General features: G+C 44.2%; 2 protein-coding genes across 3 annotated transcripts; both read left to right on the top strand.

Annotated features, from left to right (window-relative positions):
- Positions 1 to 5,743: 5,743 nt before the first annotated feature.
- On the top strand, positions 5,744 to 18,292 carry LOC130204732 (collagen alpha-1(VIII) chain-like). Of its 2 annotated transcripts, none has more exons than XM_056431679.1 (4): positions 5,744 to 5,787; positions 13,051 to 13,175; positions 14,458 to 14,729; positions 15,197 to 18,292. In XM_056431679.1, the coding sequence occupies exons 3-4, from the start codon at positions 14,462 to 14,464 to the stop codon at positions 17,140 to 17,142; spliced, it is 2,214 nt and encodes a 737-aa protein (XP_056287654.1). In that variant the 5' UTR covers positions 5,744 to 5,787; positions 13,051 to 13,175; positions 14,458 to 14,461; the 3' UTR covers positions 17,143 to 18,292. The 2 variants fall into 2 exon arrangements, with proteins under 2 accessions (XP_056287654.1, XP_056287653.1); XM_056431678.1 differs by having other exon boundaries at positions 13,051 to 13,608; positions 13,675 to 14,729.
- Positions 18,293 to 19,091: 799 nt separating this feature from the next.
- On the top strand, positions 19,092 to 20,933 carry jagn1b (jagunal homolog 1b). Its single transcript, XM_056431160.1, has 4 exons — positions 19,092 to 19,182; positions 19,972 to 20,069; positions 20,266 to 20,338; positions 20,420 to 20,933. Exons 2-4 carry the CDS (start codon positions 19,981 to 19,983, stop codon positions 20,804 to 20,806), a joined length of 549 nt encoding a protein of 182 aa, XP_056287135.1. The 5' UTR covers positions 19,092 to 19,182; positions 19,972 to 19,980; the 3' UTR covers positions 20,807 to 20,933.
- Positions 20,934 to 21,038: the final 105 nt, after the last annotated feature.

The raw sequence follows: 21,038 nt of genomic DNA, 5'->3' as shown, positions 1-21,038 counted from the left end.
CAGGTTCGCGGAAACCTACGACGTCAAACGCTTTTTTCCGCCTGTATGTAAATATCCAGCGTGACATTGACTCCGTAACCTCAAATGTAATGTTGACAAGTGTAAAACGGTGAAAGAAGAAGAAGCTGGAAAAATGTCTGCAACAGGCTTCACTGAAACATTTACCCCCCAAACCCCGTGAGCTCAGACTTTGGCCAGACCTCGCGACCAGCAAGCTCTTTTTTTCATTTTTTTGGGGGGGGAGAGACATCTAAAATTGATTGATTCACTTCCCACCATCAAACAGCGGGAGGTTTCCAGTCCACGCAGATATTTCGGCTCCCGTTCCAAGGGCAGCGCGGGGAATGACACGGCTCCAACTCCCAGCCAAATAAATAAAAGCTCTCGTATACACGCGGCAAATCGTGACGGACAGCGATTGCATTTCGCGTCCAAGGCCGGCGAAGAAGGCTCGGAGTGGAATGGCAGCGTGGTCTTCATCACGCGGATGAAAGTGGGGAACGTTTTATAACTCTGTGCACATGCTGTGGTAAAGATACGGCTCGCAGTTTTACTTTTAAGAGCTTGAATGTTCCATTTTATCTTAAAGTGGAAACTGATTTGTTTTTTTACATTAGATCTGTTCTGGCAACAAATCACTACATTTCCTTTTCTTGCGATTTATATACATTTTATACAGCAACACTCGATGTTTTTTAGCCTCCGGATAATTTATAATATGCAGTAATCTTGCACTTAAATTTCACCGTAATGTAATCCAAAAAAATACGTGAAATGTTTTTTCCAATATTTAAGTGCAAGCACTTGCTTTTCTTTAAATAGGAATAACACCCAAAGTGAATTTTAATCCACCATTTTAATCCACTGTCTCGGCACTCTTTAGCAGCTGGTGTTTGACAGACTGAAAAGTAAACATCTATGGATCATATTTGCCATTATTTTAATAATATAATTCACTTCAATTTTTCTGGAGGTAACCCTGGAAACACGGGGACACGAGGCCGGACCACGTTGCACAATTGCTCTATCGATGGAGAACTTTTGAGAAACCTGAACGCACCTCGTGCGTATTTAAAAAGGTCTTTGTTGGCAAAGCAGTTTTTGAATAGCATTATGGGAAGTGTAGGAGGCTGGATCGCCAGAGGACTACAAATCAAGATATCTTTGAAGAAATTAATCCAAGTGGATCACGAGTCAGGAGGCGGGATTTCAGAGCAACAATGTCTGCACAGGGAAGAGGTCCGGGATTGCTCGTGTCAAAGCGCATGAGAAACAAGAAGGAGTCTGTGAGGACACGTTGCAGGGTGGTGCCACGGTAAAATCACAGAACAAAAAGTTAATTCAACCGTGAACTTCAGCCACTTAATTGGAGCAGAATGATTCTTTATTCCGCGTCTGCCGAAACCCAGACGATGGCATCGAACTCGGGGAAAATACATCCACGCTGGGAGTCGTGCACATTCCACACGTCGACATGTTTCCAGTGTAGTGACGGACAGAAGGGGGGGGGGGGTGTCTGCCGCCCTACGACCACGCCGCGTCTGCCTTCCAGCCTTAATGACCCCGGTGGAGGCGGTTAGCGTCTTAACGATCCTTTTCCACGCGGAGCCGGCGTGCTCCGCTCTGCTCTGTAATTGGCCCGATTTCAGCGGAAGAAGAGAAAACGCACGGCGACGAAATTAACGCGCAGCACTCTGTGGCCTTTCAGTGGCCACTGCATTAAATGCATTTTATGTGCAAATAGCAAATTATCGAGACCGCTAAGCTGAGAGTCTGCTATAAAGAGCTCTGAAGCTGTTCCACATGTTGTGATGGTGCAGTAAGGTAGTTTTAAATATGAAAACCCTCAAATCTAACATTTTATGTGTGTTTTTTTAAAAGGGGGTGCAACATCCTCCAAACCTTTTTCTTCTGTGCCAGCAGAGTTATACATGTTGGTATTACAAGCACACGTGTAGCTCGGTTATTCTTCATCAGAAACAGATTTCTCGTGATTTAATGAAACGCGTGTTCTCGGACCCCGTCTCCCGAACTCCGGTCTGTGGATCCGTGAAGTCGGCTGCTTCTTAGTGTTGCTGTTCGACTACTTCAATGGGTTTTTTGGGCGGGAATCTGGAGAAATGATTCCAAAATCGTGAATGCAGGGGTTACAATTTAGTATGTATACTTCTAAAAAAGGGATGAAGACAATCTGCGGCCTCCAGAACCTTTTTGTATCCGGCCGCCAAACTCCCAGCACATCCACAGAAAGATGGAGAGGAACATTGGCGTTGCAGAGCAGGCTCTGAGTCGGCGGGATTACCGGCCAGACACAAAAATTCAGAGGTGGTCATGAGCGAGAGAGCGAGAAAGAGAGAGAGAGAGAGAGTCGTCACCGCAATAAGTAACCGGTTCCAGCAGGAGTCAGTCCAGCAGACAGTGTTGACCGATATACAACCTTCACTTTGTTCCCCATGTCTATGTTGTGACTGGAATCGTGCAGTTCTGCCTCGCACGGCCGTAAGGAGTGTTTAGTTTGCATCGTTTCATGTGATGACATCATCGTGTCGCTGCAGTCGGGAGCTGAGAAGAGTTTTGGAGCCAAAACCGTGCAAAAGAACAGATCTAGGAGTAGAAGACGGAGCTCTGTTGGCCTGAATACGAGCTACTGCATGTCACACCAAACCTGGGAGACGTTGTTTCCTCAAAAATGAACATTTAAAGAAAACACTGGCAGCAGTAAATCCAGAGAGAGCTCATGAAACTCTCCACGAGGAGATGTAATGGTAGTCGAGGTCCAGTGTGACGGAGGGGACTCGGAGGTGCAATATCGATATATACAGGACTGTCTCAGAAAATTAGAATATTGTGATGAAGTTCTTTATTTTCTGTAATGCAATTAAAAAAACAAAAATGTCATGCATTCTGGATTCATTACAAATCAACTGAAATATTGCAAGCCTTTTATTCTTTTAATATTGCTGATTATGGCTTACAGCTTAAGAAAACTCAAATATCCTATCTCTAAATATTAGAATATCATGAAAAAGTATACTAGTAGGGTATTAAACAAATCACTTGAATTGTCTAATTAACTCGAAACACCTGCAAGGGTTTCCTGAGCCTTGACAAACACTCAGCTGTTATAAATCTTTTTTTTAACTTGGTCTGAGGAAATATTAAAATTTTATGAGATAGGATTTTAGAGTTTTCTTAAGCTGTAAGCCATAATCAGCAATATAAATAAAATAAAAAGGCTTGCAATATTTCAGTTGATTTGTAATGAATCCAGAATGCATGACATTTTTGTTTTTTTAATTGCATTACAGAAAATAAAGAACTTTATCAAAATATTCTAATTTTCTGAGACAGTCCTGTACTGTTACTTTATAGGCATGTTGTTGTTTCTTTTGGTACATATTTTATCTAATATTGGTGCACACCGTCTTGAGAACCCTGAAACAAAAATTGCAATTCTGCCTGCAGGAGGCGCTACAGTAGCAGTAAAACATGATATTTGTACAATTATTTATGCTGTCTAGTCTTATATAGTTTCCAATAGAAGGCTGCTTGGACTATACATATATATATATATATATAGATGCTGTTTGCTGGTTAGCATAGAATGCTAATGCTTGGCCTTAGAGCGGCTCACTGAAGTAAGAAAAGAAAGATGATAATGTCTTTTTTATTGACTCACTAAAATGCATAAAGAGAACAACCCTCTTCTTTAATCTTCTTTTGCCAAGTCAGTGGTCAAACTGTCGAGAGTGTAAAGTCCCGGCTTGTAAAACAGATTATCATGAAACTATTTTCCCGTCCTCGATCCTAAACGCTCAATTATTTCCTTTCTCTTGCAAATAGCCGAGAGGTGCACTGGAGAAAGTGTTAAGTCGGCATTTTTCTGAGCTTTTCAAGCGACGGTCTGCCAGACGGTGCCCTGCGACAGCCAAAAACCGGCAGCTGTGTGTCTGCTGGATGGAAAGAAGTCGGGCGATCGGAGCGGCGCTCCAATAGGAGCCGGAGCCAGGATACACTGTCGAGCTCTCTTCCCTTCTCCTGCATCCGGCTCCTGTTTTTCTTTCTCCGTCATAAACGAGCTCAACAATGTCCCCTTTAAAAGAAACCGACCAGACAAGACTCCCAAGGTTCAAATCTGCTGTTTGGGCCTTAGTCTGGACATCTTTACTCCAGAATATAGAGTGAAACTTGAGTATTTGGCATAAACAGAAACAACTTCTCGTGACGTGAGGAGGAAGCACATGTGTAATGGCTCCGAATATGTTCCCGTTACCCTCGAACGATCGTGTCCGGCAGAGGTGCCAGGAAAAGAAATAAAGAGAGCGCCCACAGACATTTACTTTTTTTTCCCAACGTCCACTTCACTTTTCACTTCAGTGTTTTGTTGATTTTGGAGCGTGACCGTATTTCTAGTTGTTGCCAAATCGCGAGGATATTAAATAAATGTACGCATTAAACACAAACTCCTGCTATTGTCAGCGCCGCCGCCGATCCCAAAAGATGAAAGCAGGTTGATTGAGGAAGAGGAAACGGAGTAATAAGAGTCATCGTCAGGGTTTTCTACGCTCTGCACGCCGCCTGGCCCCGAGATCTGAGCCGCAGGTTAATAACGACACGAACAGGAAGTCGACGCAGACTGGGATGATGAGGTCAGTGTTTCCACTCAGCTGACTGCTTGTTGTTTTGTTGGGAAACTGGACTTGGTAGGATTTTCAAAGCTTTAAAAAAAAATGAGGAATGGGTTCATCTGTGAGATTTAGAAACGCTTGTCTCAGCGCGACGAAGCCGACGGTCGATGTTTTCTTTGCGCCGAGAGAACACGTTAAAGACCTGAAACGGCAGCACAAACAAAAACAATAAGTCAATAATTCCTCAAAATGCGAACCAGCTGTTCAGAGTGGGGATGGCCTCCCCCCTGCCTCCGCCTGTCGCCTCCACACAGTGAAGACTTTGAACAGGAGTTGAGCATTTTGGACATTTTACAGCCGAACGTCGCACGCAGAGCTGCATCTACTCTGAATATTAGATGCATTTCCACGACGTTGTCGACAGATATTTGTGGTGACTTTAATGTTCCTCGAACAGCTCAAATGTCTCAGCTATCGGGTCCCCGAGTTCACCGAATACCGGACATTCCCACTAGCCTCAGCTGCACGGCGTTAGCACGCCGTCGCGCTAAGACGGCGAGCGTTATACCCGCACGTTGGCACGCTAAAAACAACAAGAAAGTGAATTCTCTCCTCCATACTGACTTCGTTAGGTGGAAATGTAAACACGCTGGGGAAACTCATGAGGAGGACGCAATACAAAAAGCTTCAGAACGGCTTCTAAACAGACCTTGTGGTTAGATATTAACTGTGTGTGTGTTTGCGTGTGTGTGTATAATTCTCCATCTTGACCTTAGTCAAGTGAGACCCTGCTTTTAAATCCTTTCCGCATGCAAAGAATGCAGCGAGAGGTCCAAGTCAAACGAGAGTCTTCCTCCCTGTGATGTGTAGCCGGCGGCTGATTGGGCCTCGGGCTCGCTCCGGCCTTTAATAACGTCCGATGCCGCAAACACGCAGTTCCAGTCGTGGTTTCTCTCTCGCTCAGCTCCTCTCTTTCCTTCCTTCCTCCCTCCTCCTCCTCCTGCACAGACCCCAGAGCTGCTCCTCTCTCTCGGCTCGTGCAGCTCCACCCACCTGCAGATAAAAGCCAAGCCCTCACCAGCGCCGGTCCCCAACTCCTCCAAAGCGTTCTGATACTTCCAGCCTGCAGCAGCAGCACACACACACACACCAGAAAAAGGTGAGTTGACGCGTCACCTCTGGCACCGGCAGGGTTTCACGATGTTTTGGTTGGCAGGGCCGCCGCGTTTAGGTTTATTTTCTGGGATGCATGCAGTAACAATCCAGCGAGCACTCGTTAGCTCACGGTTTTTGATTTTGAACGTGTCGGTCATCCGATCCTTGGAAATCACTGTCGGGTCACGTCCCATTTTGATTTCCCGAGAACGATGCAAGAATATCTTGTGGGATCGCATGAGGGGGAAGAATGATAGAGATGGAAAGGCGAAGCAAGAAGACGGCTTTCACGAAGCCTCCGCTGACCGAAGTCTCTGCAGATAATGTCCAAAAGGACATCCAAAAAGATACACCTGGGAAGAATAACTCGGGCTTAAGCTTGTTAAAATAAATGCACGGTGCAGCATCCTGACGGGATTTGGCACCAGTTGATGGAATGTCTTGACATTTTCAAGGTTTCGGTTGCACGTCTTTCAACAAAGAGTTGGCACCCTTTCATCCAATGTTTGAGGATGGGAAAAGGATTTGGCCTTCGGGCTATTGTGGTTTCAACGATCCCGGGTAAAGAAAACAAGGTTGAAGTCGTTTTCTTGGCAGTGCATTGGCGTGAGTCAGAGACGGAAAGTTCGGGGGTTCAGGAACTCGCTCTTTGGACCTAAAAACACGCAGCGTTGTTCTGTCTTTGGTGTTCACGCTCCAGTGCAGTCCGATGTTATGCCTCTCTATCCTCTCCATTGCTTGATGATGGAGCATCTGAGTGTGCACCTGCCAGAAAACACCAAATATCACACCCCATATGGATTTATGGCAATGTTGAACATGTCCAAGGCGAGGCTGTGGGCAGAATCGCGTTCTGACTCGGGACGCCAGAGCATCAGAGGGAGAAATGTGCCTCTTTGGGCTCATGAGCTTCACAGGCCTGTCTGATGAGCTGAGGTGATGCGTGTCTCAATAAAAGTTCAGATGAACCACAAAGGTCAGTTTTCTTGATGGAAAATTTTTTTTTTCGTGGGTCTGTTTTTCATTTAACGTTATCGTGTTTCTCTTCTCTCCGAGAGAACGCTCTTTAATTAGGGGGGAAATGTGGGTAAGCCGAAATAGTTGAGGTCGAACAAGTTGCGCAATTAAGTCGCTGATTACCGCGAGTGTAATCCACCGCTGGCATCAGCGAAATGTGGTAGCAGGCAGGCGGCGGCACGGTGGAAACACACAGAACGCCGATCTGCAGATGGGAGCAGGTCACGAACGCTCTCATCAAGAACATGGAGAGCCTCAAGTCCATCGAGTTGACGTCTGATTGTTCTGGAAGAGGGGACGGGCAGAGCAACCAGTTCACGGGACGATCTGGCTTTACGGAAACTGAACTTCATCTTGTGCATTTACATTTCATGAAGCAGAATCGCCAACATTGTCAGATTGAAGTCGCCTGCATCTGGAATGAGTGTGTGGGAGGGGGGGGGGGGGGGGGTGCTGAGCGATTAAATATATCTCTTGTTCTGCCTGTTTTGTGATATACATGCCTAAAAGGCGCCTAATATTTCTAGACTGAAATAATATCGGCATTATAATTATTATAACTATGAGGATTTTTTTTGGTGCCTATTTTGTGGTGCCCCCTCAGGACTTGGTGCCCTCCGCTGTTTTGGGTGAATGACGTCACGTGCGACCTGGAGGTGTTAACCACTTGTGTGCCAAATCTTTTTACATTTTTTAAATTAACATTCGGGGCTAAAGCCCCGGATGTTTTAGCCTAGGGACGCCACTGAGCTAAGCTAACGGTCTTCTGGCTGTTTCCTCAGCTATGAGAACAGAAGCTGCAGAAACGGGTTGCAGAAGAGTCCAAGCTGCACGTTTGTAATCCGTGAATCAGATCCCTCCGTCCGCAGTTATGACTTTACGTATTTGACACTCTCCGAGGGGTTTCCCCTCTCAGACTCCCTCCCAGTTCTCATCTACTGAACACGAAGTGTTTATGTGGCTGAGAGGGCACGTGTCTCTTGATCCCGCAGCTGCAGACTCGGTGACTCGAGGCCATGTTGTCCAAACATTCTCCTGCTACCGTGCAGAGCAGCCGAAAAAACGTCTCAAAGAATTACGAAATATGAATCCCTCTTTAACTGTAATTTGCAGGTTTATTTTAATCGCGTGCATGTTTCCGCAAGCGGGGGGGGGGGGGGGGATTCCACTCTGGAGTTCAAGTTTAACATTTTGCAGATTTACTGCAAAGTATCTCTTATCTGAACTCCTAAGTAGACAGAGTTGTAGCTCTTACAATCCCTCGTAAATACTCCACTGCAAAAACATCTGGACAGGAGGAAACGGGAGGATCATATTATTTTCTCTGAGTGGCATATTTTACGGTGTGACTGTGTAACACATTAAGTTTCCCATTACGGTCCCCGGTCAGACGATGCATGCATGTTGGAGCAAGAATTTTAATAATCACCGGCCATTTTTATGATCTTAATAAATTGATGTAGCCTATGTGCAAAAATGCAGGCAGCCAAAAAGCCCGATGAGAAGTCTGCCTCATCAAAGTGTCGTTAATCAACTCCCTTTCACAGCGACATATATTCGCCAGCTAGTTCTGTTTTAAAGTTGCACTCCTCTATCATCCTTCTCTTTTGCCCAACGCGTGTGTTTGAATTGCAGGAGCATCCATCTTTTTGTATGGCTTTGTTTTGGATGATAGACGTATTCACATCTATAATTCAAGTAGAAGTACGAATAGTACAACAGTAACAGCAGCAAAATATACAACAGGAAAAAATGGGCCTTGTGGCTAATGTATTATGATTATGATATTGATAACACGGCTGCATCAATGTGTGAGCAGCATGTTACTGTTGCAGCTGGTTTGGGCCAGTGGTTCCCAGCCTAAAGGTCAAGGCCCCTCCGAAGGGTCACAATATTTATCCGAGGGGTCTTGAGACAATTAAGACGATCTAAAAAAAGTAAAGCACAATGTGCTAGAAATGCAAGTTTGTATTTATTTGTTGGACTTTTCTCTAATCTTCTCTTTCAAAATGATTTCTATAAAACCATCGGGGAACTAAGAGGGTAAACGTCTCTTTGGGAGAACATCAGAAACGGGACAAGACTTTCGCCTCTCGGACAAAAAGAAAACTGTTTTCATAAAAATTGCCCTTCATGTATTTTCCATCTGTTGTTTTTGAGTAAAAGTCCAATACTTCACACTCTAATAAGTATAAAGTAGCATCAAATGGAAAAAGTGAAGTTCAAGTACAAATGAGTATTGATGTGCAGCACTTGAGTCGATCCATGTGGTTCCTGTCCACCAGTGTGCGTTGGAGAGAGACAGAGTGAGGGCCGCTCTCTTCCCCATTCACACAGTTCATCAAATGTATTTACGCAGCTGCAAACTGCAGAATTCCCTCCTGGAGTCTGCGGTCTCAGCAGAGTACAAGTGATCAGATCTGATTATTGGCCAAACGTTGTTATTGCCTACAAAAACAATCATTCGCTAGTGGAGTGTCCCTCCGAGAGCCAGTGCAAATACGAGCCGGGGCAAGAGAGAAATGTGGCAAAAACCACCAAAACCTGGATGGAGTTTGGAAAAAGTCTGAGAGGCATCGCACGTTCTACAGATAGGGGAACAAACCATTTAAAAACAAGCCAATGTTCAGGTTCAGAAAAGCTTTCTTCCCATCCGTGTTTCCCATTGATTTGATTCCCAACCTCTGTAAAAGTATCCAAAAACCTGAAGGGATTCTTAGTTCTGAAGTGCTCTGAACTGCCGTCCGCCGACACGGGATACTCTGTCTTGACAGAACTCAAAGCTAATGGGAAAATAAATCACCTCCCGCTCCAAATGTGGCCTAAAAAAGGAAAATAAATTGCAGGCAGACGTCGGGTGACTTGCGGTTCCCAGAATCAGTCAATGAGACGGAGTGCGAGGGAGGTGTCGGAGCAATTATTGCGCACCTCCGTATACGTGTATGTCAAAGGTCAGAGGAGCGGTGAGCAAACACCGCGGCTGCCAATTTGAAACTCATCCGCGTGCTACTTCCCGTTTGAGGCTGTCGGACGTCTCCGAAAGGGCGTCTCTCCCTCTCTCCGGCCGTCGGCCTGCAAAGAGATCGAGGAGGTGTGAAGGAATGCCAAAATAGGGTCGCAGAGGAAGTGGAGCAGACGTAGTAAAACTCTTCCCGTCGAGATAAGCCGAGCGGACGGCGAGGAAACGATGCTACTTTGATGGATGATGGAGGCGGGACAAGTCACCTGCTCGGAGACGGACTCCAGAAAACTCGCGGTTTGTGAGAATAATAACGAGAGACGGCTTTTCTTCTTGTAGTCGTCCTCCCAGATGTGTGGAAAACGCGGGTAAACAAGATAATATGGGTATCGATGACTTGGAAATGTAATTCATCTCTGGAGTTTGGCGCCCTCTATTGAACTTGGCTTGTTCTGCAGTGAGAACGATCGTTTGTCTGACGCGTGCTGTCCACATGTAATCATTCATAAAAGGGATAACCTTACATGCACTGTGGAGGGACGCAGCAGGACAAGCTATGTTGTATATTTATAATATAAGCAGCCCAGAAATATAATTGTTTGTTTTATGAAATCATTAACCTAAAAATAACTTGTTTTTTCCGTTTAATTTGTTATAACATAATCTACAGGAAAGCAGCAAATATTTTCATTTTGAAATTCTGGAACCAGGAAACTGTTGGCTTTTAAAAAAAAATATGAAAAATTGCTCGAAAAATGTCCATTAATATTTCTGTTGATGGAGTAATCTGTTGGGACTGCAGCGTGAGTGCAAAATAATCGAAGTGCAGGAGGAGTGTTTTACTCATGAAGGTTAGAAAATAACAACACACGCACACACACGCATGCATATAGTCACACACAGGTACATTCCCCAGATGTTGTCTTGGCCCTTGTACTGCTTCTGTCAGCTGATCGTTGCATTCCTGTGTGTGTCTGTGTGCGTGTGTGTGTTAACGTCTTCACACTGCACTGACAGAACGGTCGCATGTATTTTTGCATTATTTCATAAGCGCTGCCGTTAGGGCCTATTTTTCAACATCCGCCATCTAATTATGAGCCTTAAATAATAACAAATAGTTTCTGAATGGATCCTCGTTTGGTCTCGAGATGTAAGGAAGTCGAGCGGCGTTTGAGTACACATGAATACATATTGGAATGACATATTGTTCCTGGAATAACATGTTGGAGCAGGGGAACGCCACAAAGCGCCACAGGACCCAGTGAACGCAACGCATTCTCCAATAATGCACATTCAATATACAGGACTGTCTCAGAAAATTAGAATATTGTGATGAAGTTCTTTATTTTCTGTAATGCAATTAAAAAAACAAAAATGTCATGCATTCTGGATTCATTACAAATCAACTGAAATATTGCAAGCCTTTTATTCTGATTTATTGCTGATTATGGTTTACAGCTTAAGAAAACTCAAATATCCTATCTCTAAATATTAGAATATCATGAAAAAGTATACTAGTAGGGTATTAAACAAATCACTTGAATTGTCTAATTAACTCGAAACACCTGCAAGGGTTTCCTGAGCCTTGACAAACACTCAGCTGTTATAAATCTTTTTTTTTACTTGGTCTGAGGAAATATTAAAATTTTATGAGATAGGATTTTAGAGTTTTCTTAAGCTGTAAGCCATAATCAGCAATATTAAAAGAATAAAAGGCTTGCAATATTTCAGTTGATTTGTAATGAATCCAGAATGCATGACATTTTTGTTTTTTTAATTGCATTACAGAAAATAAAGAACTTTATCACAATATTCTAATTTTCTGAGACAGTCCTGTATATTTCATCACACACACTGCAGATGTCTGCTCTAAGAGCTGCCAGATGTTGGACATGGGAGGATGTGGATGGAGAGGCTCATCGATGGGTTGCCGTTGGTTACGTACTAGTTCTGTACCGTCTGTAATATAATGTTAGAAACATTGGCTCCGACACGGAGGTCCCGCTGCTGTTCAGGCTTTTACTGGCATCACCACGACCCTCGTATTGATCATTGAGTTATGATTGAGAGCATATGTTGTGTTCTGGGAAACATACTTTCTTGAAATGACCTGTTAAAAAGAGTAAGGGGAGCTTCAGAGAGCAGGGTTATTTATTTTATATAAACTTATTGATCTTTGAGTTATGATTGAAAGCGTATGTTGTGTTCCTGGAAATGACTGAAAGAGTAATGGGAGCCCCAAAGAACAGTTATTTATTAAACATTAGTCCAATCATTAATCTGTTGTAAAGAAAGTTGTGCTAGGCGACGTCAAACCAGATGGAGTCGGTCATACAAAGTTATTTTATTTACAATACCTTGGATTATTACAAACACAAAGAGGCAAAGTACAAAATAAAAGGACTTGTTGCTGCCGTTCAGATCAAATAAATACATTTTACAAAAAGGACCGTATTTAACTCAACTCAGATTTAAACATATTACAGGACATTACATCATATTGAGGAGGGATTAGTATAAATATGACATAGACGTTTGGATTTTGAAGCGAGTGCTAAAAAGGTCAACGGGCTGATCAAAAATGTTCTTTACTCCGGCCTTGAAACACTAAAATCAACTCGTGAGTTGACAAGCTGAGACTTTTTACTGCAGGAAATATAAAAGCACACATTTAATCTTCTTGCTAAGCATTCCTTCTTTCAGCGATGAACTGGTGTGATGGATTCATTGATCCTGTTAATGGAAACTCAGAATGTTTGTTTATTTTCAATTGAAAATGGGATTATTACTGTTTTAAAAATGTATAATATCCATATTATTCTGCAGAAAGAGATCAGAGGTCAGTTCCAGAGTATACAGGCTGTATCTGTCCATGGTGCTGGATCTATACATTTCACTTGATGACCAAAGGACTGCATTTAAAATCACCATAAAGTCTTTTGTGACATACTATCACTATTTCATCTATTTTTCCGCACCAGACGAGTTGGAAATTGGAGCTTCAATTCTCCTCCGAAATGTCAGTGTGCAAGCAGAGGATGTTTTATAGTGATACCGAGCACCTACACGGGCTGCAGAGCAACCGTTTAATAATTCTACATTTCTGGAACATTTATTTTTATTACCTCTGTCCCGACATTCCTCAAGGAAAGGGGTGTGCCGCGGCTGTATCGAGGCCAAAATATGTCTCCCAGGTCAAGATGGCAGCTCGGTGTCACAAACCCCAGGCCTCCGCGAAAGGTCGACGCCTGACATCGAAAACCTGACGTTCATTCATTTATTTTTCCACAGCTGACACCTGGCTGGATCCCGTGCACGGCCGCCGTCCCACTCATGCCTTGGAAAAGACCCAGAAAAAGCGACCTGAACCGAGGGGAAGAAGAGGCGGGAGCAGACGAAGGAGGACACGTCTGAACGTAACGGAAGTTGTCATTTTGCACGGTGGACCCATAAAACACATTTATAGATGTCAAAAACTCTGTTCAGCACATTTATTATGACTTGTGCATTCACTGCAATAAGTAAAGTGCAATTAATCCCCCCAAAAATCCCCAAACCGTGATCTCTTTGGTACTGTTTCAGGACATATAAATACCATCTCGAAGGTAAACACACATGGACCATCACAGTTTATTTTCCCACTGTGCTCTTGGCAGCACTTGGCCAATCTCCTTAGCAGAGACATGTTTCAAGGATTATTTTCAAAACTGCCCCCCATCCCCCAAGTTGCCTCTTAATTATGATATAGGTTTTAGCATTGTGTGTGTGTGTGTGTATCCCCTCAAGAGTGTGAGGCGAGGCTTTTCCACAGTATGTTTGTATGGATGTGTGAACGAGGACCAAAGTCAGGTAGTAGGGGGGGGGGGGGGGGGTTCTGGTTTCACCTCAGTGGGTTTCATCATTTTCTTAACTCAGCTGCAAGATGGAAGAGCACAGCCTGCTGGTCATGGACACACATGTTGAAAATGGTGTGTGTGTGTGTGTGTGTACAGTGTGTATCCTAGCGGTGTAAGCAGCACATTACAGACTGCAAGGCTTCTTCCCAGGCTCTTATTTCTGCTCGTCTGCAGAGTGAATGATAAACTTGAGAGAAGAGACATCAATAACTAGTTAAAGGTGGAGTCAGCAATTCTGGAAGAAGATAAACAATTACTCCCACCCCAGAAGTACCGTTCCTCTCGCTCCCACTGTGTTAATCTTTAGACATCCGTGGCCTTCCCCCTGGCCTGTGCACGAGCATGAACGCCCCCCTGTGCCGATTGGCTGAAATAGCCTTGTTATTTTCCCATTTGCAGAGGAAGTGCTGAGTGAGAACACCAGTGTGAGGAGATATTCACTGAATCGACTAGAATCGCTGATGCAACACTTTTACACATTAAGATCAGTTTATTAGTTCAGTTGTTTTATGTGTTTATGGCTCTGAATGGAGAAAAACAACCACGGTGATATTAATTATGCAGGCTTTTAGAGACTACACATGGATATCACATGTTGTTACAAACTAAACTGTGAAAACACTATCCTGTCGAATTATGGGAAGTGTAGGATTTAAAAGTCAAGATATCTCAAATATACCATATAGATGCAAAATCCTCCAGATGTGTTCTAATGTTTTAATCTGTAATATGAATGCTTTTTTCAAGAGACCTCACTGCATACACTGTGTTACATGTGCACTTGCTTTCTCCTCCACTGCAGAACAATGGCAGCTGCACCCCTGCACTCTCTCTGTCTACCCCTCACGGTGCTCCAGCTGTGGTTACTCCCCCTGGCCCACGGCGGGGCGTATTATGGACAGAAGCAGCCCCTGCCTCAGTACAACGATGGGTATCCTCAGCAGCAGTTTTTGGGGAACGAGATGCCACACCTGCCTTATGGCAAAGAAGGGTCATCACTGCCTCAGTATGGACAAGAGCTTCCTCAGCTGCCTCTGCAAATGGGCAACGAGAGGCAACTGAGTGAGGGCAAAGGTGAGGTCAAGTTAGTGAAAACTGCTCGCGGTCATTTTGTTTTCACTTAATATTTGCCAGCTAAAATATATAAAGATGTATACATGCAGCTTTTGATTGAGTTATTCACTCATAGGACAGTTTTTTTGTTGTATCCGGTCAATCTGTTGGTGGTAAATTAAGAGCTGACCTGAATTGCCACCATTTCTCAACTGTAGGGGGCGCCATATTACATTACATTACATGTCATTTAGCAGACGCTTTTATCCAAAGCGACTTACAATAAGTGCATTTCAACCTAGAGTACAAACTAAGAACAACAAGAATACAGGAAGTAACATTTCCTCAACATAGTCGAACTACAAAAGTACCATAGTCATCTATATTCAAATTCAAAGAGTCATATAGCTATAAAGGCCAAACTGTAAACTAGAATTATTAACCAGTCTCACGATTATCACAAATATTTAACTTGTTCTTGTTTACAGGACAAACATTCCCCAGAGGGGCCAAAGGTCCACCTCCCCATATTGCAGGTGGAGAAGGTCTCAGAGAGGGACCACAAGGTGTTCAGGGTCCCCCAGGACCAAGAGGACCAACAGGACCACAAGGCCCCCCTGGGCTACCAGGCCAGGGATTGTCAGGGCTCCCAGGAAAGCCAGGGCCTCCTGGTCCTCAAGGCTACCCCGGAATAGGAAAACCTGGCATGCCCGGATTGCCAGGCAAATCTGGAAGACCCGGATTACAAGGACCAAAAGGTGACCTTGGTCCTCATGGTGGAGAAGGACAAACTGGACTTTCTGGGCCTCCAGGGCTCCCCGGTCCCCCTGGACTCCCGGGGATTTCAAAACCAGGAGGTCAAGGGTTTCCTGGCCAGCTGGGTCCTTTAGGGGAGCCTGGCATCAAAGGGCCACCTGGGATTCCTGGACCTCCAGGCTCCAAGGGAGATAAAGGACACGGTCAGCCTGGTTTGCCAGGTTTAAAAGGACCTCACGGACCACCAGGTACACCTGGAAATGTGGGCATCCCTGGGGTTGGCAAAACTGGCTTGAATGGTCGACCTGGACAACCAGGGATACCAGGAAAACTTGGTCCTCCTGGAGAGTCCGGGCTGGCAGGGCCTCCTGGTGAAAGAGGTCAACCGGGATCATCGGGCTTGACGGGAATTGGAAAACCGGGAAAAGATGGTGTAAAAGGACAACCGGGGTTCTCTGGAGGGAAGGGAGAATCTGGCCCTGCTGGTTTACCAGGGGGTCCAGGATTGCCAGGTTATGGTAAACCAGGGTTTCCAGGACCTAAAGGCCACAAGGGTCATGCTGGTCTTCCTGGACCTTCAGGTTCAAAAGGTGATAAAGGTCATGCAGGTCTTACAGGGGTCATTGGTTCCACTGGTCCGAGCGGTATGCCTGGCCCACCAGGACCAATAGGGCATTCCGGTAGTCTTGGCTTCCCAGGGCAAAAGGGAGAAGATGGTCTTGGGGGACAAAAAGGATATCCAGGGATGAAGGGTGAATTAGGGCCCCCAGGTCTTCCAGGACAGCCGGGTTCATCCGGTGTCGGTGGACAACTAGGTCCAAGAGGTTTACAAGGGCCTATCGGACCTAAAGGAGGACCCGGTATGAAGGGTTCACCCGGTGCCCCTGGTGCTGCAGGATTAACTGGATCAAGAGGAGGAGGGGGGCAACCTGGAGATACAGGCTACCAGGGACCACAAGGTATCCCTGGGCTTACAGGACCAGGAGGACCACTTGGACCTCCTGGGCGGCCAGGGCCAAAAGGCGAAACGGGCCTATCTGGTAAACCTGGCTATCCTGGGCAGGGGAAGCTCGGATCCCCCGGTAATACCGGTCCTCAAGGAAACCCTGGGCCAAGTGGCCCCGCTGGACTTCCAGGGCAACCGGGACAACCAGGACCCCCCGGTCCTCCCGGACTATCCAATGCATCTCCTGACCTCGGACAGATCCTGCCGGCGACGGGCTCATACACCGGCCAAAAACAAGGTTACAAGAATGGAGGCAATGCGGGTGGAAATGGCGTGGAGATGCCCGCGTTCACAGCCAAGCTCACGAAGCCGTTCCCTCTCGTTGGCTCGCCCGTCGTCTTCGACAAACTCCTGCACAACGGCAACCAGGACTACAATCCCCAGAATGGTCTTTTCACCTGCAGTGTGCCGGGGGTCTACTACTTTGCCTACCACGTCCACTGCAAAGGGAGTAATGTGTGGGTGGCACTGATGAAGAACAACGAGCCGGTAATGTACACGTACGACGAATACAAGAAGGGCTTGCTGGATCAGGCGTCGGGGAGCGCCGTGCTCCCGTTGCGAGAGGGAGACACTGTGTATATACAGCTGCCATCCGACCAGGCTGCAGGACTTTATGCCGGTCAATACGTCCACTCTACGTTTTCTGGATACTTACTGTACCCAATGTAAGAAATGTGTGTCAACAAAGGAGACGATAATGACATTGAGGGTGTCTTTTACCATATGTATGGTAAAACTAAAGCAAAGGTACAATGTGGGTCAAGTTGAATGGTTTACAATGAGTTGTCTGAATAATACTTTTTCATATAATAGCAACATATTTCAATGAATTTTTCTTTGCATTACATCTTACATCGATAGAGTCAGAAAGTTATGCAGTTTTTAAAATGGGCAGGGTGTGTTCATTTCTTAAATAGATCTGGTCATTGGCTAAATTAAGTCATGCTACAGCAGAGGTAAATAAATACTGTTACACTTGTCATAATTCTTGTGAGTTTACATTCTGCATTTATTCTTATATCCATCCACACTCAATATATCTGCTCATGTCATGGCTGGAATAGTTCCTGGAAAACAATGACGCTTTTTGTTGCAGAATTACTTTTTTACAGTTCTATACTGCGTACTGGGCACATACGAACGTATTGGTTTCATTGTAAAATGCATTTATTCACAGCTGTCAGTACACAATGCTGTATTATGTCTTGAAGGTCATCTTACAGTTATGACGTCATTGTTGGTATTTTATGGTATTTTAAAAATCTGTCTTTTTAATACAATAATATCGTATGACAACTCTTTACATCATCTGACTGTAAAATAAGTATTTGAGTCCACAAAAGATCGGTTTTGTTCACAATTTGGCAGTTGAACTACAATTTGATTGTTTTGCTTTTGACTATTTGATGTCATGATTTGTCTTGTTTTATTTGTAATAGACATGAATTCTTTAAAAGTTTTTTGTCAGTATTCTCTGTAATTTATTTGTTTGACTACTGATTATTTGGGATTGTGTTCATTTCTGTGTGTTGACAGTAAATGACGGAATACATAAAAAAATGCAGATCGTACACGTTCAGTGTCAAAACATAAAACACAAATATTGAAAAATATGCTCCTCAAACCCATTCATACCACCGTGTGTCTTTTTATTTGTATACTTTATTTCTTTGAACTGTGTCGTTTTATAATGTTGTAGTGTTTTTTGTTAACTTTGGACAATAGTGCACAGCATAAAATGGGAAATGGTGCCGAAAGTATGTGAGGTGTGTTGCTTTGATTGGTTGATTATTGGTTTAATAAAAAAATGTAAACATTGGTCTTTGTTTTTTATTAAAAAATATGAAATATTACGTAGTACAATTTAGTGGTAAACAAGACATAAAATGAAATCACCCCAAAAAGTCCAAGCATTCTGTTACCATTCAATTAAACATCTCTCATTTATATTGCATCACAGATGGGTCAGAAAACCTCAAAAGGGGTTTGTGTAACACAATTTATCTTTAGTATTTCTGCAGACAGCGAAGGTGTCCCAGGCCAAGTCTGTGACCTCTCGAGTGTGATCTAAAGTAAAAGTGGTCATAATGCAGAATTGTCCATTTCAGAATAGCATCTACTATATAATTGGATTATAGTTAAGTGTGCAATTTATGTGTAAGCATCAGTTTAATTTGCGGATGGTAAAGGTTGGGTTTACATTAACAAATGTATACACTTCTGGGTTGCTTAATCTTTGATAATAAAATATAATTAATTTGTGAATCATTTATCAATAATCTGTATTATAACTATTAACTATGACTGTCCAATAAATGTAGTAGAGCAGAAAGTACAGTATTTCCCTGAGTAGATTAGTTGTTTTAATTGGCATAAAATAGAAATACTCTAGTACCTCAATTGTACATTGTACTTGTGTAAATGCAGTAAGCTATAAAAGTCTTATTTAAGATATAGGAAAAAATAATAATCATTATTTAAAGAATTATTTAATCGTAGAGTTCGTAATCCAATGTTTTTGTATGTCCTGCTTGTATGACACGTCACGGAAACTCGCGCGAGAACTCGAGAAAAAGTCTGACCAATCAGAGTTTGACACGTCATCATCCTTCCGATCTGTCTGAATGGACTTTGTCAGCGAGCAGGTCTCCCTGTTTCATCCGGCGTATTTATGGTTTAACTCTCTTTATGAACAACGGCAAATAACACGTAAGTGCTATGACTAATCTCACGTGTATTTCCACTAGTGTCACGTCAGAGTTTTGACATTTAGCCCCCCATTTATGGCACGCCGTCTAACTAACACGCGCCAAAAGCTAGCTAGCATTAGCTTGTCAACTCGGCTAAGGTTCAATCAAGCTGCAGCTGTGCAGCCTGTAACGTCAATGATACTTTATCTCTTTATGGCTAAACAATAGAAGGAAGATGACAATAGTGAGACACTAAACAAAGACTAGTATCACAGGCGAAATGCATATTCAAACTAAAGTGTTGTAAATGCTGTTTTGAAAGTGGCGATTGAAAACAGCACTTAAAGGACATTAATTTGTGTTAATTTGAAGATGAAAGAAGGTGTTTTTTGTGATTTGCTTGACGTGTTCAAAAAGAGAGGTTTTGAATCAAAGATGACACCGAGGTTACACATGAGAAGCAGGAACAGAGGAGCAGTTGATGCAGGGGAGAAGATGTGGGGCCAGTGATCAGGATGTTTGCTGCTGATGGAGGAGGTAGTCGGTGTGGTGGATTAGGTGGAGTTGAAAAGCTGTGTGTCCTTAGCGTAGCAGTAAACATGGAGACCACGGTGGCGTTTAATTACAGTAAACAAACTGCACCGGCAGCCATGGGGGAGCAAGGAGAATGAAGAAGGGAAGGAGTCCTGAACCTTAGGGGGAACCTCGGACAATGGCTTACAGCAGTCTGTGTGTATTTATTTAAGTATATATATATATGTATATATATATATAAATAAATAAACATAGTTGTGTGTTTTCCCTCCAGATATCCACTATGGCTTCTCGAGCAGGTCCGAGAGCAGCAGGTACCGATGGAAGTGACTTCCAGCACCGAGAGAGGGTCGCCTCGCACTACCAGATGAGGTAGGATCTGTTACCAACGAAGCAATTGAGCGTTCTGTCTCAGACGGATATCAAGTGGTAACACAAGTCTCTCCTACGGACTTCCTCTGACATCATCTGATCCCCAGGATTCATCAACAATGCATCAATGAGTTCAGTGAACTCTGAATGTACGTGTTTAGTGTGTGACCGTATCCATCCGTCTCATTTGGCACAGCGTTGCTCTGAAGTCTGAAATCCGTAAACTCAACATTGTCCATGTGCTGATCTGGTTGCTGATTGCAGCTCAGGTGAGGCCCCACCGTGTTCTTTGACTGACGGTTGTAACCTTGAACAAGTGAGCTGTGACTCTTGTGTTGATCTTTTCTCAGGTGACCGTGAGCCTGCTGGGCCTGGTGTCCTACAAGGTCGTAGCCTCTCCGTACCAGTGGGAGTACCCGTACCTCCTGAGCGCCATCCCCACGGTCTTCAGCTTCTTGGCGCTGCCTCGCAACAACATCAGCTACTTGGTCACCTCCATGATCGGCGGCGGGCTCTTCTGCGTGGCCCCGCTGATCTACGGCACCATGGAGATGTTCCCCGTGGCGCAGCAGCTGTACCGGCACGGCAAATCCTACCGCTTCATCTTCGGCTTCTCTGCCGTGACGGTCATGTACCTGGTGATCGTCATCGCCGTGCAGGTGCACGCCTGGCAGATCTACTACAGCAAGAAGCTGCTGGACCAGTGGTTCACCAGCATGGAGAAGAAGAAGACATGAGTTAACCTGAAGCTCAGTGCTGACACCTTCTGCTTTTATTGGAAGGCAGCCGAGACTTTCTTTTCTATGCACAATTATCGTTATTAACTTGTTCATTGTTGAATCCAAAAATAAAATGTTAACGTGTGCCAGACGTTTATCCAAAGCGACTTACAGTGCATCCAACCACTCGGATCACCAGAAGTGCCAATCTGTTTTTATTCATGTCTTTTCCTGCTGTTTAGAATAAAGG

This window comes from Pseudoliparis swirei, chromosome 14, assembly GCF_029220125.1.
Source record: "Pseudoliparis swirei isolate HS2019 ecotype Mariana Trench chromosome 14, NWPU_hadal_v1, whole genome shotgun sequence".
NCBI classification, from domain to species: Eukaryota; Metazoa; Chordata; class Actinopteri; order Perciformes; family Liparidae; genus Pseudoliparis; species Pseudoliparis swirei.
This window is presented reverse-complemented; position numbering and strand designations above follow the sequence as displayed.